Source organism: Ictidomys tridecemlineatus, chromosome 15 (genome assembly GCF_052094955.1).
Source record: "Ictidomys tridecemlineatus isolate mIctTri1 chromosome 15, mIctTri1.hap1, whole genome shotgun sequence".
NCBI classification, from domain to species: domain Eukaryota; kingdom Metazoa; phylum Chordata; class Mammalia; order Rodentia; family Sciuridae; genus Ictidomys; species Ictidomys tridecemlineatus.
In genome coordinates this window covers 6,407,507-6,433,441 of record NC_135491.1, presented here as the reverse complement: position 1 = coordinate 6,433,441, position 25,935 = coordinate 6,407,507, and the positions used below count along the sequence as shown (strand labels likewise).

General features: G+C 49.6%; 1 protein-coding gene across 11 annotated transcripts in view; it reads left to right on the top strand.

Moving 5' to 3' along the window:
* The first annotated feature begins 5,412 nt into the window (after nucleotides 1-5,412).
* The window catches only part of Med25 (mediator complex subunit 25), a 28,823-nt gene continuing 8,300 nt past the window's right edge, over nucleotides 5,413-25,935 (top strand). For 2 of the 11 annotated variants that reach the window (XR_013430626.1, XM_078031595.1), the window contains exons 1-18: nucleotides 5,413-5,618; nucleotides 5,708-5,753; nucleotides 6,201-6,325; nucleotides 14,767-14,823; nucleotides 14,909-15,007; nucleotides 15,338-15,458; nucleotides 15,738-15,900; nucleotides 16,035-16,165; nucleotides 16,422-16,509; nucleotides 16,600-16,793; nucleotides 17,155-17,283; nucleotides 17,702-17,787; nucleotides 17,863-17,920; nucleotides 18,039-18,146; nucleotides 20,580-20,764; nucleotides 21,080-21,151; nucleotides 21,269-21,487; nucleotides 21,737-21,917. Coding sequence is in view for 9 of the 11 variants with exons in the window: in XM_078031595.1 (XP_077887721.1) it covers nucleotides 5,485-5,618; nucleotides 5,708-5,753; nucleotides 6,201-6,325; nucleotides 14,767-14,823; nucleotides 14,909-15,007; nucleotides 15,338-15,458; nucleotides 15,738-15,900; nucleotides 16,035-16,165; nucleotides 16,422-16,509; nucleotides 16,600-16,793; nucleotides 17,155-17,283; nucleotides 17,702-17,787; nucleotides 17,863-17,920; nucleotides 18,039-18,146; nucleotides 20,580-20,764; nucleotides 21,080-21,151; nucleotides 21,269-21,487; nucleotides 21,737-21,917 (2,196 nt within the window). In the remaining 2 variants the exon portion in view is untranslated. Of the gene's footprint in view, nucleotides 5,619-5,707; nucleotides 5,754-6,200; nucleotides 6,326-14,766; nucleotides 14,824-14,908; nucleotides 15,008-15,337; nucleotides 15,459-15,737; nucleotides 15,901-16,034; nucleotides 16,166-16,421; nucleotides 16,510-16,599; nucleotides 16,794-17,154; nucleotides 17,284-17,701; nucleotides 17,788-17,862; nucleotides 17,921-18,038; nucleotides 18,147-20,575; nucleotides 20,765-21,079; nucleotides 21,152-21,268; nucleotides 21,488-21,736; nucleotides 21,918-22,338; nucleotides 22,473-24,005; nucleotides 25,795-25,935 lie in introns of those variants that run through there. The other 9 variants (XR_013430625.1, XM_078031594.1, XM_078031589.1 and 6 more) reach the window with 8 other exon arrangements.

Sequence of the window (25,935 nt, the reverse complement as noted above, 5' to 3'; positions counted from 1 at the left end):
ATAATTGGGACTGTATGGGTGGGTCCCTGCATCTGACTTCTTGATTGATATTTTCTTGCTGTTGGCTGAGTTTTGCGATTGTGTCTTCAGGAAGCTGCTTCTAAAATGGATCAAAGTGATGTCCATTCTCTGGTATTCACTCCCTCTCCTCTTTTCTTGTTTGTGAACAGATTTTTAATAAATGTAATCTATTTTTCATAAATGGGATATGGTAAAAGTGATGGGAGGTCGCTTTTGAGAGTGGGTTATAAAGTCGCCTTCTGTCTGGCTTGAATGAACTCTCCTTTGCTATTATGCAGCAAGCTGCTGGGTTGTGACCAGCTTAGTCAAGACTCAGAATCAAGGTTGGCCTCTGGCCAATAGCCTGTGAACTGAATCCTGCCAACAACTGTGTGAGTGAATGTGGTTTGGTCTGTTTGATTGCAACCCTGGCCACCATTTCAGCTACAGCCTGGAAGAACCCCTGAAGCACAGGACCCAGATAAGCCATGGCTGGACATCTGGTCTACAGAAACCTTGAAACAATGTTATTGTACTGCACATTGAGCTTGGGAGTAATCTGCTACATGGCACAAGATAATTAAGACAATTTTCCCTGCCACTTTTGCACAATGTGAACCTAAGATTTCCAGCACTTTGGAATCTTTTTTTGCAGCCCTTAGCATTATAAGCTCTTAGCTCACCCAGAGCCTGGAGGCTGAGGCAGGAGGATCACAAATTCAAGGCCAGCTTCAGCAGTTTGGTGAGGGCTGGGAAAGTAGCTCAGTGGCAAAGTTCCCCTGAGTTTAATTCCCAGAAAAGCAGGTTGTGTTAAGGGAGAAAACTTGGTGTGTGGGGGGGGGGGGTGGGGAGCAGGTCAGGTCCATTCCTATTGTATTATTTTTTGGGGGGGCGTGTCTAGCTCCATTGACTTTGGTTTCTGTGGTCTCTTATTAATAGTCCTCATTATTTTAATTTTAATTTGATCTTATTTTTGGTTAATTTGGATACTAGGGGCTGGGAATGTGACTCAAGCGGTAGCGTGCTCGCCTGGCATGTGTGGGGTCCAGGTTCGATCCTCAGCACCACGTGTAAACAAAGATGTTGTGTCCGCCAAAAAAAACCTAAAAAATAAATATTAAAAAATTCTCAAAAAAAATTGGATAATAATTCAAGTAGAACAATTATAAAAAGACTAATAGATATAGAAAATGAAAAATCCCCAAGATAATGTGGCCTGAGAAAAGAAAGTGAAAAAGAACACTGTGAACAAATGCTTTCCTGGTGCTAGCTGCAGGCAGGAAGGAGGTGTCTCATCACACCTAAAGTGATAGCCTCTGAAGGGCATTGACCTTCCTTGGAGTCAGTCCTCTCCAGATGCAGAACACAAACCCCTGACCCAAGAGCTCAAATTCCTAAACGCTCAAACTGATCTTTCATGATTGGTAGGACAAACCCCAAATTCCTGGGTGACCAAGAAAACTGATATGACCGCCTCTCAGGAAAACCTACTTAAGTCCAGTCCCTTCCTTTGTTCAGTGGCTCCTTTTCCACCAGGAAAGTGGGTCCATTCCCATAGGTGTAGTCCCCTTCCTGAATAAAAGCTGAAATGATCTGTGAAGTTTGCATTCAGCGGGTCTCTTTGTTCTAACAAAGATATTTTGAGATAGTTGGGGGGCTGGGGATGTGGCTCAAGCGGTAGCGCGCTGCCTGGCATGCGTGGGGCCCGGGTTCGATCCTCAGCACCACATACCAACAAAGATGTTCTGTACACCAAAAACTGAAAAATAAATATTGAAATTCTCTCTCTTCTCTCTCTCTCTCTTAAAAAAAAAAGAGATAGTTGGGAACATTTGATTATGGACTTAGCCTTAGATGATACTAAGAAGTAATTTTGTTACAGTGCGGCTGGCAACAGACTGGTTGAGAAGCAGCACTTGGAGAGAAGAACTCCAAACTTTATTTTATGTTGGTGGGCCCAGAGGAAAACAAACTAAATCTGCACCACTTTCCAAACAATACTTAACCGCTATTTGGTGCCCTATAATTTCTAGTCTGCATGACAGAAGCCCTTCCCTGGGGGTTTCTATTGGGAAGCCTGTTTACAAAACAAAAAGCAGTAAGAGAAACTCACTTTTTTTTTTTTCCCCCACAGGCACCTGCTAAATCTCTCCAGAGCCACAAGACAGGGCTGTTTACATTTCAAAAAGGAGTAGGAAGACTCCTAGAGATAGTTATTTACAATCCAAAAGGTGAGGGGGGGGAACCCAAAGTTAATTAGGTTAATTAGGTTTCTCAAGATAAAGTTCTTGTTATTTAATTTAATTTTTTTTTTAAAGACTGTTTAAAGAGAGAGAAAGAGAATTTTTTAGTTCTCGGCGGACACAACATCTTTGTTTGTGTGTGGTGCTGAGGATCGAACCCGGGCCGCACGCATGCCAGGCGAGCAGGCTACCGCTTGAGCCACATCCCCAGCCCCTCGTAATTTAATTTTGCAACTGGGTCTGGTTTTGCCATCTTAATGGGTGATAGTGGCACAGTGGTTACATAAGAAAGTGTCCTTGAATTCTGAAAGACGCCTGACAAACATGTGGAGGTAAAATTACATGATTTTAGGAATTTTCTTTAAAAGGTTTCTGCAAAGAAAACGAAAGACAAAAGGGATTATGGATAAAATAAATGGGAGAAGTGGTGATACGGCTTTGATATCAAAATACTTTGATGCTGAATAAGGACATCGATGGTGGGCTGGGGTTGAGGCTCAGTGGAAGAGCGCTTGCCTAGCATGTGCGAGGCCCTGAGTTCAATCCTCAGCACCACATAAAAATAAATCAATAGGGCTGGGATGTGGCTCAAGCGGTAGCGCGCTCGCCTGGCATGCCTGCGGCCCGGGGTTCGATCCTCAGCACCACATACAAAGATGTTGTGTCTGCCGATAACCAAAAAATAAATATTAAAATTCTTTCTCTCTCTCCCTCTCTCTTTAAAAAAAAAAGAATTTAATTAAAAAATAAATAAAAATAAAGGTATTGTGTCCAACTACAACTAAAAAGAAAAAATATATATATATCAGTGGTCAGTCTTATTCAAACACAAGCCTCCCACGCGGAGGCTAGCCTGCAGACATATTCACCAGCACCAACCAGGCCTGTTTCAAAAGCCCTGGAAAACTGAAACTGGGGGTGAAACTGCATGGAAGTTACCCGAAGGCAATAGCCTGAATACCTTTTCAGTTCCTACTTTACATACATTTGTACCATGCCCTACCCAGAATTCTATGCCAATTCCTAAGTTGGCACACCAAAATGGGTTTTTCTGCTATCCAGTGCCCTCCTGCACCAGCTTGGCAGGCATTCTATCTCTTCTAATTAAATAAATCCTGCTCTGTTTACTCTTCCCTTTCATGATTGTGGCTTTTATTCTTCAAAATTTCTTAGACAAGAACCCAGAGGAAATTGGTGAAGTTGGGAATCTAGTCTCACCTCAAAACTCCGATGGTTTCAGTGCTGCTGTGTTTGAAGGGAATGCACATTTTTGCCTCAAAATATAGTGCTGAACTGTATTGTTGGTACAATATCTTTATTTATTTATTTTTATGTGGTGCAGAGGATGGAACCCAGTACCTTACACATGCAAGGCAAGTGCTCTACTGCTGAGCTACAGTCCCAGTCCCTGGAGCAAATTATTTTTAAAAATATTTTGTAGTTGTTGATGGACGGACACACAATGTCTTTGTTTATTAATTTAATTTACTTTGATTTTGAGTATGGGGGATTGAACTCAGGGCACTCGGCCATGGAGTGATATCCTCAGCCCTATTTTTTTTTTCCTTTTAAAGAGAGAGAGAGAATTTTTTAATATTTATTTTCTAGTTCTCGGCGGACACAACATCTTTGTTGGTATGTGGTGCTGAGGATCGAACCCGGGCCACAGGCATGCCAGGCATGGCGCGCTACCACTTGAGCCACATCCCCAGCCCTGTGCCTCACTTTTGCTGATGGCTTGTAACTCATGATCCTTCTGCCTTAGCCTTCCCAGCCGCTGGAATTACATCATATGCCACCAAGACCTGCTAATTTTATTTTTTATGTCATCTGAGGGTCGAACTCAGTGCCTCTCATGTGCAAGGTAAGCACTCTACCGCTGAGCTACAGCCCCAGCCGCGGAGCAAATTATTTTGAATTGAATGTGGTGAGTTACAACTCACACCTTTTCATTTTTGTTTTGTGACAGGGTCTCCCTAAATTACTAAGGCTGGCTTTGAATTTGAGATCCTTCTGCCTCAGACTTCCTAGTTGCTGGAATTGCAGGCATGGATCACCACACCGGGCTATGATTTTATATTATTATCAATTTTTGTGGTGTTGGGAATCAAGTGCAAGGGCCTCACACACGTGCTAGGCAACCCTCTACAACCCCAGCCCTCATTTAAAAATTTTGACACAATTGTATATATTTATGGGCCACAGCGTGCCATTTCAATGTATACAATGTGTAATGATCAGAGCAGCCTAACTGAAATATCTATCACTTACTTTATAATTTCTTTTTTTTTTTTTTTTTGCTGGAAACAGTGTGTGAAGCCCCCCTGACAATCTTTTACTTTTAAAATGTTTTGATTCTATTTTTCTAAATTGTTAATGAGTAAGATTTGTTTGCAGAGTAAATTTCTGTCCGTCCGTATCTTACAAAACTTTTCCAGTTTACTGTATGAATTTTCAACTTGGTTTTTGGAGTCTCTAACGGGCAAATTTTATTAACCTTTTGTGCCTTTGCTGTAATGAAGATTATTCCAGTTTTAAGGATTATACAATGTATTTCTTTTTCCTTCTGACAGTATTATAGTTTCATACAATACATTAATATTCCACATGGAGTGTATTTATGTTCTGGGCTGGTTCCTGGCTTCTCTTCCAGAAAACAAGTATGGTGTTGCCTAGCAACCTCCTCTGGGGTAGGAGTTCAGTTTCTTTTCAAGAGAAAACAGCTGTACTCTCTTCCAAGTTGACCTCAACCTTAAAATGTTGCCTAGTAACTCATCTCGGACGACGTGATTGGGCCCTTTACGAGTCCTTCCCCCACTCTCCCCTAACCAGAAAGAACAGAAACTTAATCCCTAGGTTAGAAAACAGAAGCAGCGTACGCGTTGCTTAGCAACCAGGTCTCCTGCATCGCTGGAGACCAGAGTCAAAAGAGGCGCCCCGCTCAAAGATGGCGGCCGGCTGTGCCGCTTTTAATTTCTTTAGCTCTGGATAGTAGCTGACAATAATTCAGTCTTCCCCTGAGCCCTCTCAGTGGCTCACTCTGTCCTGTATGAGTCTCTCACGCTGTGGGTGTAGACAAGGATGGAGATAAAACCAACACGCGCTGGGTGCCCCGCACGAACATGGCCGCCGGAGCTTCATTCGCGGGCACCTGCGGCCCGGGGAAGGTGCGCGCGCAGCCCAGGCCACTTCCGCTCATCCCGGGGCGGCTGCGGCGACCGTGGCGGCGGCTGGTCGGGGTATGGTGCCCGGGTCGGAGGGCCCGGCCCGTGCCGGGGGCCTGGTGGCCGACGTGGTGTTTGTGATCGAGGGCACAGCCAACCTAGGGCCCTACTTCGAAGGGCTTCGTAAGCATTACCTGCTCCCGGCTATCGAGTGAGTGCGGTTTCGGGACTCAGCCCGCTCTCCGACTTGTTTTCCACAGCCTCTTGCCTGACCCCACCTTTACCCTCCGGTCCTCGCAGGTATTTTAATGGTGGTCCTCCGGCCGAGACGGACTTCGGGGGAGACGTGAGTCTTGGGAGGAGGAGGAGGAGGAGGAGCAGCAGCAGCAGCAGCAGCAGCAGCAGCAGCAGCGGGGGGGGGGGGGGGGGCGGAGGAGGAGCTGGGCCTGGACCCTGGGTCTGAGGGAGGAGGCTGGGGCTGGACGCTGGATCTGAGGGAGGGGGCTGGGAATCAGGACTCTAGGTCTGAGGGAGGAGGGCAGGAGTCTGATCCCTGATCTTGAGGGAGGAGGGCAAGGTCTGGATCCTGGGTCTGAGGGAGCAGGCTTGAGGTTTGGGTCCCTGGGTCTAAGGAAGGAGGGTTGGGGTCAGGATTCTTGGGTCTGTGGAGGGAGGCTTGGGATCCAGGACTCCCTGGTCTGAGGGAAGAGAAGGAAGCTGAGATCCTTATTTTTTTCTGAGGGAAAAGGAATTGGGTTCTCTGATTAAACTTTTCTCTGCCTTTCCCGCCTAGTATGGAGGGACCCAGTACAGCCTCGTGGTTTTCAACACTGTGGACTGCGCCCCAGAGTCTTATGTGCAGTGTCACGCTCCCACCAGCAGCGCCTATGAGTTTGTCACCTGGCTGGATGGCATTAAGTGAGCTTTTCCCCCTACTGTGGTGGGTTAGGGTCCTGTGAAGCACTATGAAAATGGTGTTTTGGAAGGTTGATGTGTTTTAGTCCATACATCTCTTGTTCAGGGCCTGGACTCCTGGGCTGTGGGAAGAAGGCTGGGCCTTGGAAGAACTCAGCAGTGTAGTCATCTGGTTTAGGCACAGAGAAAACTTACCATTCAGGGATGTGTGGTTGATCACCACAGCTGCCAAGCGATCCATATGTGATTCTGTGCCTTAAACCCTTTCCCTGTCCCCTGCTGTCCTTCTGATGGGTACATTAGAGAGATTGTACTGTGCTTTGATAGTTCATATTGTGAACTCTGGAGTCAGATAGCTGGGGGTCACATCATAGATATACTCCCCTACACAACAAGAGTCCCTGGATCCTACGTGCTCATTTTGCATGTGGGCATGTTAATACTTGTTTTAGTTCTTTTCTATTAATTATCTATTCCTGCAAAATGGTCACCCCTGTTGCCAGTGGCACATGCCTCCAGACCCAGAGACTCAGGAAGCTGAAGCAGGAGAATCACAAGTTCCAAGCCAACATTTCAACAACTTAGTGAGAGAGACCCTGTTTTAAAATAAAAAATAAAAAGGGGTGAAGTTGTGACTCAGTGGTTAAGTGTCTCTGGTTTCAATTCCCATTTTAATGAATAAAAATAAAGAGCTAGGGTTGTAGTTTAGTAGTAATAGAGCACCCCTGAGTTTAATTTTAATTCCCAGTACTGCACGAAAAGATAAAAGTAAAGGAAAAAATAGAAATATTGTTATCTTAAGCATGTCTGTGAGAAATTCACCAGTGCTTAGCTGCAAGGTTTTGCCTGGGGTCTTTCATGGTGTTGGAATCATCCCAGTGTTGGGCTATGCAGGAGGATCTGCTTCCAACAGCCATCATTCTATGGCTAGAGACATCAGTTCCTTGCTGGCTGTTAGCCATAAGTCTTTTCCATGAGGCTGCTTGACTTGCCTATTGGAGAACCTGCCTTTCTTCACAGTGAGTGATTCAGTATGGAGATGAAAAAGGAAGCTATGCCATACCCCTTAATAAGTCTTGCAAGGCATGTATCATCACTTCTGCCAGGTGCTGGCTTTTGGGAGGGTGGTCATTACCAGGGATTGAACTCAGGGGCACTCGACCACTGAGCCACATCTCCAGTCTTATTTTGTATTTGATTTAGAGACAGGGTCTCACTGAGTTGCTTAGTGCCTCGTCATTACTGAGACTGGCTTTGAATTTATAATCCTCCTGCCTCAGCCTCAACTGGGATTACAGGCCTGCACCACTGTACCTGGCATCAGTTTCTGTTTGGTTGACAAGTGTGTACTGTTTCTCATGGAGAGGGCGACAGCCATGGTTGTGAATATGAGGAGTCAGGATCTTTGGGAGCCCTCTTGGGGGCAGGCTACCCACACCTCATGGCATGTTTTGGCAGTTAAATGAGTTCATGACTGTTTTACATGGTCCCCACCTAGTAAGTGTCTTGCTACCTCTGAGTAGCTGGGACTTGCCTGGTTTGCTGCACCTTTGTTGTATTGTGGTTCTGGGGATGGAACCCAGGGCCTTGAGCATGCTAGGCAAGTGTTCTATCACTGAGCTACCTCCCAGTCTTTGTATGATGTCGAACACAATCCCTAGCTGCTCCCCATTAGATGCCAGTAGCATCCCTTCCAAAGTTGGGACAACCAACATGTTTCCAGGCATTATCAGATGTCCCCTGGGGGCAAAACCCAACCCAGTTGAGAACCAGTGGGCTAGATTGTGGTAAGACTTGATAATACTATACGCAGGCTCCTTGAGACCAAGTTTAGGTCTGGTGCATCTGGAGTTCCTGTGACCTGGAGCTCCCAGTACAGGAGCCCTCAGGAAAACTTTGAGTCAAGGAGTGAATGCCCACAGCCCACTGCATGCTCATGACCCCAGGAAATTCCCACATCGCCTTCCAGACTAGCTTAAGTGTCTTCCTGCCTAAGAAACTGTCCTTGATTTTTTAAAATTTTTTTTCACAATACCTTTATTTTATTCATTTACTTTTCTATGATGCTGAGGATCAAACCCAGTGCCTCAGGCATGCAAAGCAAGCGCTCTACCACTGAGCCACAACGCCCCCCCCCCCCCCCCCCCCCCCCGCCTTGATTTTTGCAAGCAGTCTGTTGTGCCCTCCTGTGTTCCCCTGTACAGCCCCATGCTTCTGGACTGTGAATGTCCCTGAGTATTTCTCATGTGGTTTGCTTCCATCTGGCACCCAAAAGACCTAGCAGACTTTCACTGGGTAAATGAATGAGTAAAAGCTACAGGTAGGTTAATCATCAAGAAACCAAACCTTCCACAGATGTGGAGTATTAGGAAAAGCAGCCAGACTTCCTTATTAGAAAATTCTGTTTGGGCATGGTGGCTCATGCCCGAGATCCCAGTGATGCTAAGACAGGAGGATCCCAAGTTCAAGACCAGCCTGGGCAACCTTTTGAGATCTTGTCTCAAAATAAGGAAGAAAGAAAACCCCAAGGGCATTGGCAAGATAAGCAGGAACTGCTATCTGAATGCCATAATCACATGTCCACCCTGCTTGTTCAGAATGCACTGTACCTAGAACCAAATAAAACTATGTGTTCTTACCAAAGGGGCCCCTAATCAGCTGGTAAACATTTTAAGCCATTATTATTATCATTGACATTGTCATCACCATCATCCTTGTAAATACTTACTGGGGATTGAACCCAGGGACTCTTTACCCCTGAGGGCCATACCCAGCCCCTCCCCCTTTAATTTAATTAAAAAAAAATTTAGTTGTAGATGGACACAATACTTTTATTATTCTTTTTATGTGGTGCTGAGGATCAAATGCAGGGCCTCACATGTACAAGGTAAGTGCTCTACCATACAGCCACAACCCCAGCCCTTTTACTTTCTTTCTTTCTTTCTTTTTTTTTTGGTGGGGGAGAGTGTGGAGTACCAGGGCTTGAACTCAGGGACACTTGACCACTGAGCCATGTCCTCAGTCCTACTTTGTAGAACTCATTACAGAGTCTCACTGAATTGCTCAGTGCCTCGACTCGTTTTTGCTGAGACTGGCTTTGAATTCACAATCCTTCTGCCTCAGCCTCCCAAGACTCTGGGATTACAGGTGTGCAACACCACACCTGGTTAGACCCCCCCCCCTTTTTTTTTAAAGAGAGAGAGAGAGAATTTATTTAATATTTTTCAGTTTTCGGCAGACACAACATCTTTGTATGTGGTGCTGAGGATCGAACCCGGGCCGCACGCATGCCAGGAGAGCGCGCTACCGCTTGAGCCACATCCCCAGCCCTGGTCAGCCCTTTTTATTTTTCATTTTGAGATCACATCTTGCTAATTTGTGGAGGCTGACCTCAGACGTTCAGATCCTCCTGCCTCAGCCTCCAGAATTGCTGGATTTCAGGCATGTGCCATCATGCCCAACTGGCTTAAGTAATTATTTTTTATTTTTTAATTTTTAAAAAATATTTATTTTTTAGTTGTAGTTGGACACAATACCTTTTTATGTGGTGCTGAGGCCCAACCCAGGGTCTCCAATATGCAAGGTGAACACTCTACTGCTGAGCCACAACCCCAGCCCCAAGCCATTTTTTTTTAATAGCTTTATTTTATTCATTTATGTGGTGCTGAGGTTTGAACCCAGGGCCTCACACATGCAAGGCAAGCACTCTACCACTGAGCCATAACCCAGCCCCTTAAGGCATTTTTTAATGTTTCCAATGGCCATTGTTTTGATCGCTCCTATTTAATCAACTGAATTCATTTTCTGTGACATTCCAGGTGGGTTCAGAACAGGCAGCACAAGAAATTCAGCCTGTTTTGTTCTAACTTGGAGAAATTGTACCTTCTCCCAGCATGTCTGATACCGAAGGAATAGGAGTACAGTGAAAGTTTTCAAATGTCCTTGCTTTGGGAAAATTGTTTTTTTTTTTTTTTTTTTTTTAGTTTTCGGCAGACACAACATCTTTGTATGTGGTGCTGAGGATTGAACCCGGGCCACACGCATGCCAGGCGAGTGCGCTACCGCTTGAGCCACATCCCTAGCCCGGGAAAATTGTTTTTTGATGTTACATTTTTATAAGTGGGGGGCTGGGGGTATAGCTCAGTTGGTAGAATGCTTTTCTTGCATGCACAAGGCCCTGGGTTCAATCCTCAGCACCAAAAAAAACAAAAACAAAAACATTCTTATAAGAGGACAGTTTTTTCCCTCTCCTAGGAAAAATAAATCTGACCTAGAGTCAGAAAAAGTAGAGGTGGAAGGAAAGTATACCTGAGTATCCTCCCTGGAGCATTGTGGCAGCTCATTTGTTCATTAATTGAACAAATGTTTGTGGCACACATGGCACAAGACAGGCCAGGTTCTGGCTCTTGTGGAACTAGTATTCATTTTTTTGTTGTTTTTTGTGATATTGGAGGTTGAATTCAGAGAGGCTCTTAACATTGAGCTGTATTCCCAGCCTTTTTATTTTTCATCTTGAGATAGGCTCTTGATAAATTGCAGAGGCTGACCTCAAACTTAGAATTCTCCTGCATCAACCTCCCGAGCTGCTGGGATTCTAGGCAAGTGCCACAGTGTCCAGAGGTGCCTTTATTTGATTTGATTTTTTTGGTGCTGTGTATTGAACTTGGGCTCTACCACCAAGTTACACCTTCAGCCTCTTTCTGTTTTCTGTTTGGATTTATTTGGGAATAAGATTTATCATAAATTTGACCATATTTAAGTCACATTTTAAGTCATAGTTTTTAAGTCATAGTTTTGCTCCCCATTTTCAAGTTTTCCTTGTGCTTGGCAGTCTCTTGGAGCTGGTAACATAATTTCTTCTCAATGTTCATTAAGAAAAAGCAGGTTTTAGGGGCTGAGTTGTGGTTCAGTGTCAGAACACTTCCCTAGCATGTGTGAGGCACTGGGTTCAACCCTCAGCACCACATAAATAAATAAAATAAAGCATGCTGTCCATCAACAACTATTAAGAAAAAAAAAGGCACTTCTGCCTCTTTCATTCTCTTGGGAAAAAAAACAAAAGCAGGTTTTAGCCAGGCATAGTAGCGCATGCCTGTAATCCTAGTGACCTGGGAGGCTGAGGCATGAGGTTTGTGAGTTTTAAGCCTCAGCAACTTAGCAAGACCCCAAGAAACTCAGCAAGATCCTGTCTCTAAAATATAAGAAAAAGGGCTGGGAATGTGGCTCAGTGGTTAAGTGCCCTGGGTTCAATCCCCAGTATCCCAGCAAAACAAAGCAAAAATCTAAAGGAGTATGATTTGGCAGCATTTGGGACTGTTACAATGTTGTGCACCTCTCACCTCTGTCTCAATCCAAAATGTTTTCATCACCCAAAAGGAGATAACACATGCATGAGAAAATTGCTCCTCATTCCTCCCAGCCCCTGACAAAGCACTTGGCTCAAGTCTAAAAAGGCTCCCCCAAAGTAATTGTTTGATTTTTTTTTTTTTGTACTGTGAATTGAACCCAGTGGTGCTTCACCACTAAGCTACATCCCACAATTTTTATTTATTTTAATTAATTAAGTAATTTTTTTAGGTACCAGGGATTGAACTCAGGGACACTCAACCACTGAGCCACATCCCCAGTCCAATTTTGTATTTTATTAGAGGCAAGGTCTTGTTGAGTTGCTTAGTGCCTCACTTTTTGCTGAGGCTGGCTTTGAACTTGTGATCCTCCTGCCTGAGCCTCCTGAGATGCTAGGATTACAGGCATGCACCATCAAACTAGGCTTCATTTTATTTATTTTTTAAAAATATTTTTTAGTTGTTAGTGGACCTTTATTTATTTATATGCGGTGCTGAGAATCAAATCCAGTGCCTCACACATGCTAGGCAAGTGCTCCTTCACTGAGCCACCACCCCAGCCCCTATTTTATTTTTCAAAAATATTTTTAGTTGGGCTGGGATTGTGGCTCAGCAGTTAGAGCACTCGCCTAGCATGGGCGGGACTCGGGTTCGATCCACAGCACCACATAAAAATAAAGGCATTGTGTTGTGTCCATCTACATCTAAAAAATAAATATTAAAAAAAGATTATCTAAAAAAATATTTTTATTTATTTATTTTAGTTGTAGTTAGGCACATACCTTTATTTTGTTTATTTATTGTGGTGCTGGGGATCAATCCTGCACCTGTGCTAGGCGAGTGCTCTACTGCTGAGCCACAACCCAGCCCTATCTATATGTCTGTCTATCTATATCTAATCTGTCTGTGTTGATGAGGATTGAATTCAGTGCCTCAGGCATGCAAGGCTCTACCACTGAGCTACAACCCCAGAACCCTTTTTTAAAAAAATATGTATATTTTTTAGTTGTAGTTGGACATAATACTTTTTATTTATTTATTTTAAATATTTATTTTTTAGTTGTAATTGTACACAATATCTTTGTTTATTTTTATGTGGTGCTGAGGATTGAACCATCGACCCAGGGCCTCAAACATGCTAGGCGAGCTCTCTACTGCTGAGCCACATCCCATGTGGTACTAAAGATTGAACCCAGCGTCTCGAACGTGCTAGGCAAGCATCTACTTCTTAGCCACAACCCAGCCCCTCCAGGCCCGTTTTAATTTTTTATTTTGACACAGGAACTAGCTAAGTTGCTGAGGCTAGCCTTGAATTTGTGATCCTCTTGCCTGAGCCTCCCAGCTTCTGGGATTACAGGCGTGACTGCGTCTGACCCCATGGTTTGCTTTCTTTTTTTTTTTTTTTTTTATGGTTTGCTTTCTTGCATGGCGGGAATCCAGACAGCAAACTCTAGGATTGGTTCTTTGGGTGAGGTCCACCCCTATCTGTGGCCTTAAAATTCCTGTGGAAAACAGCCTTGCAGATGAGGAAGAGGAGGCCAGGGAGTGGGTGGGAAGGAGCAACAGTGGGGGCCAAGGGTCCTGAGATGGGGAGAAAGGACCTGAGGTCCGGAGCTCCCAGGCCAAGTGAGACTGGAAAGAAATCAGCCTGTGAAGGTGGGTGGGGAACAGCAGGCCGCTGGTGGGATTGTTCAAAGCCTGTGTCATCTGGGGTGCATTTTATAGAGATGACGTGGACTCCCTCACTGAGGACTGCCAGTCCAGGTATGGCAGGGGGTGGCTGTGGAAGGAAGCAGGGCAGCCGTAGTGTCAGGTGACTTGTAATGTGATTGAGGTGGCAGTGGGCAAGCTTCCTGGAGGAGAACACGCTGGGCGGAGTGTCACAGAATACATGAATTAGGGTTCTGTTGAGGCTAGAGTCTGAGCTAGTGCAGGTGGAGCAGGAGTGGGGACCTCAGAGTGTGAGAGGTCTGGAGGCTGCACAGGCAGAGGACGTGGAAAGGCAGAGCTAGGCGGCTTGGGGCATGTAGGCCTCTAGGTGCTTGGCTGAAGGCACGCAACTGATCCAGCCTTGGCAGGCCCTGTTGGCTGGGTAACCATTCGTTTATTTAACACATTTCCCAGAGGTCTCCACATGCCAGGCTGTGGTGGATAGGGCTGGGGAAAAGCGAAGATTCAGACATCCCGTTCCTGCCTGTGGGGAACATGGGAGCAGACATGGATGTCGAGACCACAGTTCAGGGGCTGGTGCCCTCTGGTCTGCACGCATGTTCTCTGAGGCAAAATCAGCCTGAAGAATGGTGGCTGCAGGAGCTGTGCTGGGTGGGATGCTTCCCTGGGCCACCCCAATATGGGGGCAGTCTAGGTGCATGGAACTCTAGTGTGTGTGTGAGTTTCCTAGGCTGCTGAATTGTCTGAGGCTCTAAAAGATGGAAGTCAAGATCAAGGTGCCAGCAGGGCCAAGCTCCCTCTGAAATCTGTAGGGCAAGGGTCCGTCCTGGCTGCTTCCAGGCATGTCTTGCCTGGCTTCAGCGCCACCCAGTCTTCGTACCACCTCCTCCTGTGTCTATCCGTCATCTCTCTGTGTGTCTGTCCAAACTTTTCCTTTTCATAGACACTAGTCACATTGGATTAGGGTCCCCTGACGATCTTCACTTCCCTCCAACACCACCCTTTCTCCAGGGTGAGGATATAGCTCAGTGGGAGAGCCCTGGCCCAACATGTCCGATACTGAGTTCCAACCTCAGCACAAAAAAATAAACAAAAAAGCCCTGTTTCCGATAAGGTCACATGCTGAGGCTCTGTGGGTTAGGACCTCAGCCCGTCATTGGGGAGACATATTTCAACCCATAGCACTAGGTGGACAGGAAGCCCCCCTCACTTGGTTGGGAAGGAGAAGTGAAGCCAGGGCTGCTTTAATGATGAGGCACATGGCCTAGAGACGGATGGCAGGACACAGATAGGGGTTAGTCACACTGGGACTGGGACACAGCATAGAGGCCCAGGCATGGTTACCTGGGTGCTTTATGATTTCCTATACTGAAGGTCTCCTTCCCAGGCCTCATAATTAAAAGGTCAAGTGTCTCCTGTTCTTCTCAGCCTGGGACCCCACCAGCACCAGGGATGGAGCAGAGAACTGTGTCCCGTTGTCCCAAGGTGCACAGTCCTGTGTGCAGGGCTGGGATGCTAGCAGCTTCAGGTGTCGGGGACACCCTGGGGCTGACTGCCTGGCACCCTGCAGGTTCATGGGTGGGGGCGGAGAGAGCTGTAGCCTCATCGCAGAAGGCCTCAGCACAGCCCTGCAGCTGTTTGATGACTTCAAGAAGATGCGGGAGCAGATGTGAGTCCTGTTGACCCCTGCTAGCCCCTCCTCATCTGTTTGTACATAGCATGTCCTGTGACTCCACCTCTAGCCTCACCCTGGGGAGGAGGGAGGGAGGAAATGTGTCCCCTTATCAAGAGGAGGCCTCAGCTCTGAATTCCTCCTGCCTGCCTTTTCTGGGGTGCCTCAGTTCCTGAACCCCTCAGAGCCACAGTGTCATCAGTTGTAAGGTAGTATTATTTTCGGTTTCTTGTGGGTGGAGTGTATGAACCTTGCTGGTGCTAGGTCTGGGTCCCGTCTCAGAGCCCCTGTTGTGGCCTGCTCCATGTCTTGTCTTGTCCCTGGTAGTGGCCAGACACACCGAGTATGTCTCCTTATCTGCAACTCACCCCCATATCTGCTGCCTGCTGTTGAGAGCACCACATACTCGGGGTACACGACTGAGAGCCTCGTCCAGCAGATTGGGGAGGTGAGGACCTCTGGCCTGAGGGAGCAGGGCTGGGGTCTGGGCTCACAGAACCGTTGGGGACTCTTTGGCCAGCTATTTACTTAGGCTTGTTGAAAGAATTATATCCCAGAGTCCCCTGGGGCAACTAATACCAGATCTCCTCACCTTCTGTCTCATAGCCTGGTGGGAATTAATAATTCGAGGGCCCAGGTCATCTAGTCACCGTGGTGTGGTTCCATGGGCGCTGGCTCCTGCAGCCTTATGGTGGGGCCCTGTCTTGACCCATCCCTCTTCCTGCAGCGCGGGATCCATTTCTCCATTGTGTCTCCTCGAAAGCTGCCTGCCCTGCGGCTCCTATTTGAGAAGGCGGCTCCCCCAGCCTTGCTGGAGCCTCTGCAGCCTCCGACAGACGTGAGCCAGGACCCGAGGCACATGGTGCTGGTTCGGGGGCTGGTGCTGCCTGGTGAGGCCCAGGGTGGTAGGGTGGGGGCTTGGGGGGTTTTCTCAGCTCACTCTGACTGGGATTTTGGATTTCTCTTCCCCCTCTTCACCTCCAACTTTTTCTCCTGGGGGCCTGATCCTGCATCCTGCTCACAGTTGGGGGTGGCTCAGCCCCAGGCCCCCTCCAGCCCAAGCAGCCAGTCCCTCTGCCTCCTGCTGCCCCTTCAGGTGCCACACTGTCCGCTGCACCCCAGCAGTCCCTGCCCCCAGTCCCACCACAGTACCAGGTATGGATGTCGCCAGGACAGGCCTGCTCCTGGGGCTTTGCAGGAGCCAGGGCCTCGTGGGATAGACCTAATTGAATGGTGGGGTGTGTGGGGTGGGACAAGCCTGGGACATTGAGAGGGTGAGGTTGTTGGGGCTGGTGATGGGAGTTCTGAGCTCCTAGGAGACACTGTAGCTAGGGTGGTGTGCTCTGTGGGGCTGTTGGCCCACAAGGACTGGGTGTGTGGTCCTCTCCAGCCCCCTCCCCTCTGTTCCCAGGTCCCTGGGAATCTGAGTGCGGCTCAGGTGGCTGCCCAGAACGCAGTGGAGGCTGCTAAGAACCAGAAGGCTGGGCTGGGCCCGCGCTGTGAGTGGTGGGGTGAAGATGGTGGCAGGGGGTAGGCAGGCCCTTTTCTGTGCCTCTGTTCTCCACTTGCTCCCTTGATCTCTCCCACAGTCTCGCCCATCAATCCGCTTCAGCAAGCAGCCTCAGGAGTGGGGCCCCCCTTCAGCCAGGCCCCGGCCCCTCCGCTACCCCCAGGACCCCCTGGTGCTCCCAAGCCACCTCCTGCTTCCCAGCCCAGCCTGGTCTCCACTGTGGCTCCTGGCCCCGGCCTGGCCCCTCCGGCACAGCCTGGGGCGCCATCCATGGTAGGTGTCCAGGTGCCTACTTCGCCGCTCTATTTCTCTTGGCTGCATAGGGTGAAGATGGTGAGAGGAGCCGTTTACCTTCTGAATAGTGTCCAGGGACGTGGCCTTGTGGCTTAGGGCTGCCAGGGTTCAAGGAGCATGTCCTATGTGCTGTGAGGCGAGAGGTTTCATGTGTGTCAGAACTGTTCGGAGGAGGCCAGGCATCATGGAACCAGAGAGTCCTCGTGTGCTGCAGGCTTGGAGGATGAGTGGCCATGTGCTATTGGACATGTGTAGAGGAAGAGACCTTTGTCCCACTCACCTTGCCTTTTCCCCCAGGAGATGGTCTGGCCCCACTCCTTGCCTCTGTTTTCCTTTGCAGGCAGGCACCGTGGCCCCAGGTGGAGTAAGTGGCCCTTCACCAGCGCAGCTTGGGGCTCCAGCCCTCGGTGGGCAACAGTCGGTCTCTAATAAACTCCTGGCCTGGAGTGGGGTTCTCGAGTGGCAGGAGGTAAGTGGGCTTGCAGGTCCATTGTGCATGTGGAATGGAGGGTCAGGCCTGGGGACCTGTGGCCAGCGGAGAGTCCCAAGGAAACATGGGATTTGTGGCTCAGAGTTTAGAACTGGGGGAGTTTAAGAGTTGTATTGAAGTGGAGAACCCAGGAAAGCCTAGGATCTGGGATCCAGAGAGATGCCCCAGGCAGTGTGACGTTGCAGGAAAATAGATGATGGAGTTTGGGCCAGAGGAGGAGCCCTAACATTTGTGCAATTTAGAGGTTAGAGGAGCATGGGATGGGTGGTGGAGGAGCGCAGGGTTTGTGGGGGCTAAACTGAGGGACAACTTGAGCTTTGGAACTACCAGAGTGGCACAGAAGGGGGAAATAACTGAGGCTCTGGCCCTTTTTACTGTGACATCCTTCTCCCTGCAGAAACCCAAGCCTGCCTCGGTGGATGCCAACACCAAGCTGACACGGTCACTGCCCTGCCAGGTCTATGTGAATCATGGAGAGAACCTGTAGGTGACTGTCGGTGGGGGTGGGGCGCAGCTGGGGTTTGCACCCTTCTGACCCCTCTTTGGCCTTGCCCCCAGGAAGACTGAGCAGTGGCCCCAGAAGCTGATCATGCAGCTTATCCCCCAGCAACTGCTGGTGAGTGGTGGAGGAGGGGACTGCCCAGCTGTTGGTTGGCACCCACCCTGTTCCCCATCTCTTCCCTGCCTCCTTACCCCCTCCTCACTCCCCACACGCTGACTTCTGTGTCCCCCAGACCACCCTGGGCCCTCTGTTCCGGAATTCGAGGATGGTCCAGTTCCACTTCACCAACAAGGACCTGGAGTCCCTCAAAGGCCTCTACCGCATTATGGGCAATGGCTTTGTGAGTCCTCGGCAGGGACGTTGAGCCCTGGCTCCCCGGTCAGCTTCTGGCCTTTGACAGGGACCCTCAGGGTGCTGGGCCTAGGAGCTCTTCTCTTTTTGTGGTGCTGGGGATGGAATGCAGACCTTGCACATGGTAGGCAAGTGCTACTGTACCTCTGGTGTACCCCAGCCTGCAGCCATGTTTGAGGGTGATAGGCTTAGTGAGCTTGGGCTCCCCCTTTCTCCCAGATTCTTCACTTTTGTCATATTTATATTATAGATTGAGGTAAATCCCGTAGTGACAGTGTGACCATGGTGTGACAGGATCAATTAGGAGGATGCCATTGATTCTGACAGGCTCGTTGGCTATGTTTGTTTCCTCTGGCTGCTGTAACACATGGTCCCAAATTGAGGGACTTAGAACAGCAACTTATTGTCTAGTGGTTTTGGAGACCAGAAGCTGCAGATGAGCGGGAGGCAGGGCCATACTCTCTGAAGGTTCTAGGGAACCCTCTTACTGCTCCTCCAGCTGGGAACCTCTGACGTCAGGCAGCATCATTCCGTCCAAACTCAGGCCTGTCTTCATGTTTCACATGGCTTTGAAGTGTGTCTGTGTCCTTTTTTTTTTTTTTTTTTTTTTTCTTCAGAGATTGAACCCAAGCAAGGCCTCATACATGTTAGGCAAGTACTCTAATACTGAACTGCACCCCCTCGGCCTGTCTTCTTATCAGGACATAAGCCATATTGGATTGGGGCCTACCCTAATGACCCCATCCGGTTGCATTTGCAAAAAAATCTGTTTCCAAATAGGGTCACCTTCAGAGGTGCTAGAGGATTAGGACTTCAACAAGTCCTAACACGGAGGAGGGCCTTTTAGTACAGGAGCAAATCCAGTGACTTCCTATGCACTGTCACTTCCTAGGAGCGAGGCCTTTAGATGGACTACCTCATGGAAGCCTCTCAGAAACCACCAAGGCTCCAAGTGTGGAGGTGTATGCCTATGGTTCTAGTAACTTGGGAGGCTGAGGCAGAGGTTTGCAAGTTGGAGGCTAGCTTTGGCAGCTATTGAGAGCTATCTGAAAACAAAAACAAACCCACTGGGATCATCCCACAGTACCACATACACAAAAACCATGAAGATGATGTTTGTGAGAGCTAGGAACACTTTCAGCTATAGTTTTCCCAAGAAATAAGTCATTGGCTCACGAACATGTTACCTTTCACGATTTTGTGGGTCAGGCTTGGGGGTTCTTCATGTGGTTGCCATCCCATGGCAGTCGAGACTTGATCATCTGGAAGCTGAACTGGGCTGGGTGTTCACACTGGCCCGCTGACCTGCTCCTGGCTGTCCTCTGGAATCGTCAATCAGTACATCTGTACGTGGCCCAAGTGTGTGGCTTAGTCTTCCTCACAGTGTGGCAACTGGGTTTGGAGAGGGAGTGTTCCAAGAGCAAGTGTTCATTTTTGTCACAGAATAGGAACCTTGGAAATGGGCAGCTTTAGGGGTTAGTTCTGCAGCTCTGTTGACACCAAGACCAGGGTTTCTGTGGCTCTTTGGCCTCTCCCTCATGGTCACAGGTTGGTTCTCGTTTCCAGGCATCCTGTATACTTGATGAAGGAAGGCAAGGGCAGGAGCCTCGACTGTGTACTTCCCATTCTTCAGGAAACCAGAAAATGTTCTAGAACCTCTGGCAGGCCTCCTTTCCATCTCTGGGGCCAGACCCCTAGTTGCAGAGGAGGCAGGAGTGGGGGAAGGGCACATTGTTTCCCTGAATAGCACTGGGCTCTGCGGGGAAGAGGGACCCATGGCCACTGCGTAGGCATGAGCAGGCCTGCCTCAGGAGGAGGCTGAGGCTGTTAAGGCCAGTTCCAACCTAAGAGCCCTGCTGGGAACACTCAGTGTGATTGCCAGCCCTGAGGACAGGAGTGTTTGCTCTGGGGTGAGCGGTGGGCAGGGAGCTTGATGTGTACCAGATGTCCCTGACATGTCAGTGTCACTTGCCTTGTTTTGCACTGGCAGATACCAAGGCGGAGTGCAGCATGACCGCCCGCTGAGCTCTCTTGGGTTTGCCTTTACCATAACAGGCCTTCGGGCCCTTCACTCATCACTGGGCCTCCTTCCAGAAGCCCTGTGAGGAGGCAGCCCTGGCATTTTGTGGCCAAGGAAATGAGACATACGTGGTAACTGGGTCAAGGTCAGAGTGCTGGATCCTATCTTGTATCTGGGTCCTTTCTTTCACGACTTCTTAGCACTTGACAGGAACCCCAGTCTTGCTCTGCCCTTTGAGTACCGGGTTCACCCCTTAAGTCCTCCTGGAGCCACCCCACAGCAGACCTCTCCTCAAATGTATGGTAGAAACCTCACTACTTCTAGCACCTTCTAGAATGGGGAGGGATGGGGTGCTGCCTCCCGAGGGTTGAACAGTTCTGAAGAGCCTCTGTCTGCAGGCAGGCTGCGTGCACTTTCCTCACACGGCCCCCTGTGAGGTGCGCGTGCTCATGCTCCTGTACTCGTCCAAGAAGAAGATCTTCATGGGCCTCATCCCCTATGACCAGAGCGGCTTCGTCAACGGCATCCGGCAGGTCATCACTAACCACAAACAGGTCCAGCAGCAGAAGCTGGAGCAGCAGCGAGGGGTGAGCAGCATCTTCACCCAGCATCCTGCCCCTTTCTGCTTGGGCCCCAGAACTCAGATGGTCCTTTTGCCAAGACATGGCCCCCAAGTTCCAGGACACCCTCACCTTTCCTGGCAGTCCTCTCACATCTTCCATGTCCACATGAAACCCCTGATGTGTGGTGTCCTCTCAGGGACCTGGGAGTGTGTGACTTGCTATCAGACTGCTATGCTCCAAGAGAAAGTTCCCAACTCCATGTGTGCTCAGATCTAACCCAGCTTGGGTTCAGGACCACTCCTTCCCTGTCACTGATCTCTTCTCTTTCTCCCTGTGCAGATGGGGGGGCAGCAGGCACCCCCTGGTCTGGGCCCCATTCTGGAGGACCAAGCGAGGCCCTCGCAGAATCTGGTGAGGACAGGGCTGGTAGGGATGGGTTAGGATGGCCCCACAGGATGCCACTGGTTCCCAGGCCCAGGGTCTGGGGACTTTGCTCTTCTCCCTCACCCCCATCTCTTTTCCCACCAGCTCCAGCTCCGCCCACCTCAGCCCCAGCCTCAGGGAACTGTCGGGGCTTCTGGGGCCACAGGGCAACCTCAGCCCCAGGGTACCACCCAGGCGCCCCCAGGGGCTCCCCAAGGCCCTCCTGGAGCAGCCCCTGGCCCACCCCCTCCTGGACCCATTCTTCGACCCCAGAATCCTGGGGCCAACCCTCAGCTACGGAGCCTCCTCCTCAACCCACCACCGGTGAGATTTGGGGGTGGGGATAGCCGGGGTCTGTAGACCCTGGCCCCAGTGGTTTGGGGCTTTCCTCTGGGAGGAGGAACTTTGACTTTGGTCAGGGTTTGAATGGAGACCCAAGAGGGCTCCCAGCAGGACAAAGACCTCCCAGACTGCAGACTGAGACTCCTCTGAGCAGCCTTTCAGGCAGAGGCAGGATGGTGGGAGGTGGCAGCTCTCCACCTGGGGCCTCTGAGCCACTCTGTGTTCCCCTAGCCCCAGACAGGGGTGCCCCCACCCCAGGCCTCCCTCCATCACCTCCAGCCACCAGGGGCTCCTGCACTGCTGCCCCCACCGCATCAGAGCCTGGGGCAGCCCCAACTGGGGCCACCACTTCTGCATCCACCACCCACCCAGTCCTGGCCCACACAGCTTCCCCCACGGGCACCACTGCCAGGTAAGGGGGTTCCGGGGGAGGGCAGGGATCTGGACCGAGTGTCCCAGCATCCCCTGTGCAAGAACGCCAATACCCTGTGGCCCTTGGGGGCTCTGAGGGTGACTGGGAAGTGTAGCCAATGGGACCAAGGCCCTAATGGGAGGAGAACTCTTTCCCTGCTCTTCTCTCAAGTGTCCTGGGGGTGCTGGAAAACATGATCTTGGGCCAGAGAAGTAGTTTAGGGAATGGGCTCCCAAAGGCTTATGGGAAATAGTGTATTTGCAACCAGAAGGGGTCAGAAGGTGCTTCTGATTGGTCCCTCAGGACTTCCTAGATACTTTAGTGCCTTGGGCTCCCAAAGGAGGAGGGAGGAAGCAGGCCCAGGGCCCTCCACGGCCCAGGGTCTACTGGGAGATGCAGTCCCTTCCCCACTGCCCCCCAGGTCAGATGCTGCTGAGCGGGGGTCCCCGGGGCCCGGTTCCCCAACCGGGCCTGCAGCCCAGCGTCATGGAGGACGACATCCTCATGGATCTCATCTGAACCCCCATCACCCAATAAAGTTCCTTTTAACACACACCCCGGCTCCCGTCACTGACGTCCCCCAGGACTGGGCAGGAAGAGACCTGGGGAGACATCTCTGTCCTTGTTCTCACTTCAGCAGACTTCCTGGGCCCTGGGCTGGATGATGCCCGGTCTTGTCTCGGCAGTGAGTCCGAGACAGTCTGGTGCAGCTGGGTTCTGGGGGAGACTAGGAGGCAGGCAGCACTTGGCAGCACGTGCTCTTGGGGAGGTTGTAGAAGACACTCAGGAGAACATCTGACCTAGCCAGGCCCCTGTGGAGTCTGGAAAGAGAAGCAGCAATTAGCAAGGCTAGGGGGGACCTCGGTATGAGAGTAGCAAAAGGGGACACATATGGCGGTAGGAGGAAGCAGGGGCAGAGCCGGACAGTGGATGCTTCTGGTTTGTGAGTGTGAGGGAGGGAGGGAGGAGCTAGAGTACTAGGCACGTGACAGAACTTGAGAGTCTCAGATTCCAAACTGGGCAGCTTGAGGGACACCAGGCCATGAGAGGCTCTGAGCCAGGGGCAAGTCTGGGCCGGTCCTGTTGTCATATCCCTCTGGGCTACGCAGCGTGTTGAGGTAGGACAGGAGGCAGGAAGGTTGAAACTGAGAAGGTGGGGTAGGGGCAAGGTCAGCTCTCAGGGCCAGGCCTGGGTGATGTCAGATGGTGAGTGTCAGTAGTCCAAGCGACGTCAAAGGGACAGATGCCATGATGGAAGCTCAGGACATGTCTTTAGGGACAGTGTGTGCTTGGTGCTTGACACAAAAGGAGTCTGTAAGATTGCATGGGAAGAGAGGGCAGGCCCTGGGCCCCAGTCAGAGACCAACCTGCTGTGGTTACGGATGAGGCAAAGAGTGGGGCCATCCCTGAGTGGAAGACCTGACAAGGAACAGGGCTGAGTGAGACTTGGTGAGGCGAGGGTCTTGAAGAATGTCAGCTGTCTGGAGCAGCTGGATACAGGAGGGTCTGGGGCACAGGCCGTCTCCCCCGTGCAGAGCGAGCTGTCCGTCGTCAGACTCCAGAAGCTAATTGTTCAGTGTGGTCCGCACCTGGACCACAGCCACCCAGCTTTGGGATGCTGCATAGCAAGACAGGTTCACGGGTTGTCCCAGGAGAGAGGTTGCAATCTGGTGGCCCTTGGGCCACTCTGCAGATGAGTTTTGTTTGGCCTTCCTGTGTTAGCAAATGTGGCACTTTTTTTTTCTTACGAGTTAGTTGTAAAAATTGGGATAATTCTCTCTTACACACACTCTCTCTCTCACACACATACACACATACTCAAACAATCTGCAGTCTTGGCTCCTCTTGATAAGTTGGAAGATCTGGCACCCTGGGGCCCACCCTTCTGCCCGGCAATAGCTGGCTGGAGCTGCCCCTTTCAGTGGGGCGTGTGCTCTCCAGTTCGCCAAAGTCCCCACCACTCCCTCTTCCTCCCCCACCAGGAGGCAGCAGGGCACTGCCTTTGTCACTGGGCTGGCACTGTGGTTGTTCTGTGGTAGTGTTCAGAGAAAAGTGAAATCTTTCTTGTACCCATGTCTCTGTCAAAAGCGGCAAAACGAAAGAGAGAAGGAGAGGGCCGCGTGTTTCGAGAAAAATGGGAACGAGACTATTTCTTTGTGGAAGTGAAGAGCATGCCTACGTGTTTAATATGCAAAAAAATCATGTCTGTGTTGAAAGAGTACAACCTGAAACGCCATTACGAGTCCCGGCACAGTAAGAGCTTCGACCAGTACACAGAGCAGACCCGGGACGCGATCCTCAGCGAACTGAAAAAGGGACTCAAGTGTCAGTAGGGTTTGCTTTGGAGACTGAGGAATAGAAGCGGACGGCTGCCAGGAGCAGTTCTGAAATGACATGAGAAGAACGACCTGGGCATTAAAACCTGCAGCGGATTGTGAGTTGGTAAAGAGGAGCAGGCTAGCGTCCAGGACAGCAGCACCGCTGTGCCAACTGTTGCTCGAGTCTAATGGGCATTTTTGTCGCACAGTGAATTGAAGATAAATCAAAAGGCTTTACAAGTCCAGTTGCCTCAAAGAATTGAATCAATTGTGGCCTTTTCCTATCGCTGCTCATAAACTATTACCATCCAGTTAGCTTTATTTATTTGTGGTGTTGAGAATTTTGATGTGACCGAAGAAGTCTGTGATGTGGTGCCGAGGCAGGCCCAGCGCTGGGGGATGGCTTACTTTTTGTGTAAAGAGAGAATTGAAGAGTTTCATATGTCCTGGTCAGAATTCTTAAGCACAGCTACAGACAGTTGTAGTAAAGCTGTCACTGGGGGATGTGTCCAGGTGCCTTGATCCAAAGTGGCAGCATTTGGCAAGGACATAGAGGTCAGGTCCTTGCCTCAATCACCAGGCATTGAATAGTTCTGAGAAGCTCAGTAGAGCCCACCACGGAGGCCCTTGACACTTAGAGCCTCTGTTTGGCCACCGGTGGGTTGATGGTGGCTTGACCAGGTGTGTTTCACAGAAGCGCCACAACCTGGGTGTGGAAGAACGCCAACTGCTGAAGTTCATCATCTGGGTTCATTTCAGGTTACACAAAAGCCACACCTCCTAATAAGGTCAGTTGGAGACTTCTGGTCAAGGTTACAACTCTTTGAACACTGAATGTGTCTCTGTAGAAACATTCACAAACCACTCCTTGAATGTATGATAGTACTGGCCCAGTCCTGCAAAAAGGGGGAAGCCACTGGCAAAGAATAATTTGGCACCTTTTCCTTTGCTACAGTTGGTTTCTTGAAAGTGGTGGCCCGGACTGCATCCCCCCAGATTGTGGGGTCAGAAATCAAGTCCCCAGAGGCTTCCTGCATCCACACTTTGTGAAAACGAACTCACACCGTCTGGTTTGCGTTTGTTGGTGGGTGTGGATCGAGTAGAGTAGTAGTTTCTAAACTGCAGTGCGATGGGCACTGGTTCCTAGATGGAGTTGTTTTGGAAGATTGGGAGATTCTGCCACTGTCTAGAAGTTGACCCGAATGTCCATATTTGGGGTACCCACATGTGTGAAAAGCCAGCTGCTTCCGTTATGAACCTGAAAAAACTACCGCTTCCAGTTGAAGGATTCAAGGTTGAATTCCTAACTGCTGTCCCACTGTGCCATCACCCTCGCTGACACCGACAACTTGGTGTGGAAGGGAAGATGTCGGCCTCCCAGCCTCAGCTCAAAGGAGCAAAAGAATAACAAAAGAAAAAAATTTTAATAATTAAATATTTCTATTTTTCAATTTGTATTTTTTCAATTTTGAATTTAAAATATAAACTCCAGTATCATACATGTTTGTATTATGTTCCATGCCTTCACCATAGTTCAGTAAAGATCCAATTTGATTATATTTCTGGCCATCGACTTTTCTTATGCCTGACAGTTCACTCATTTCTGTGACCCGCCTGGCCTTGGAGGCATTTGAGCTTCCCAAATCCCTGCTCCAGAGCAGCTGGATTGAATCTGGGGCCTTGAGGGGGCTGGGAACCCA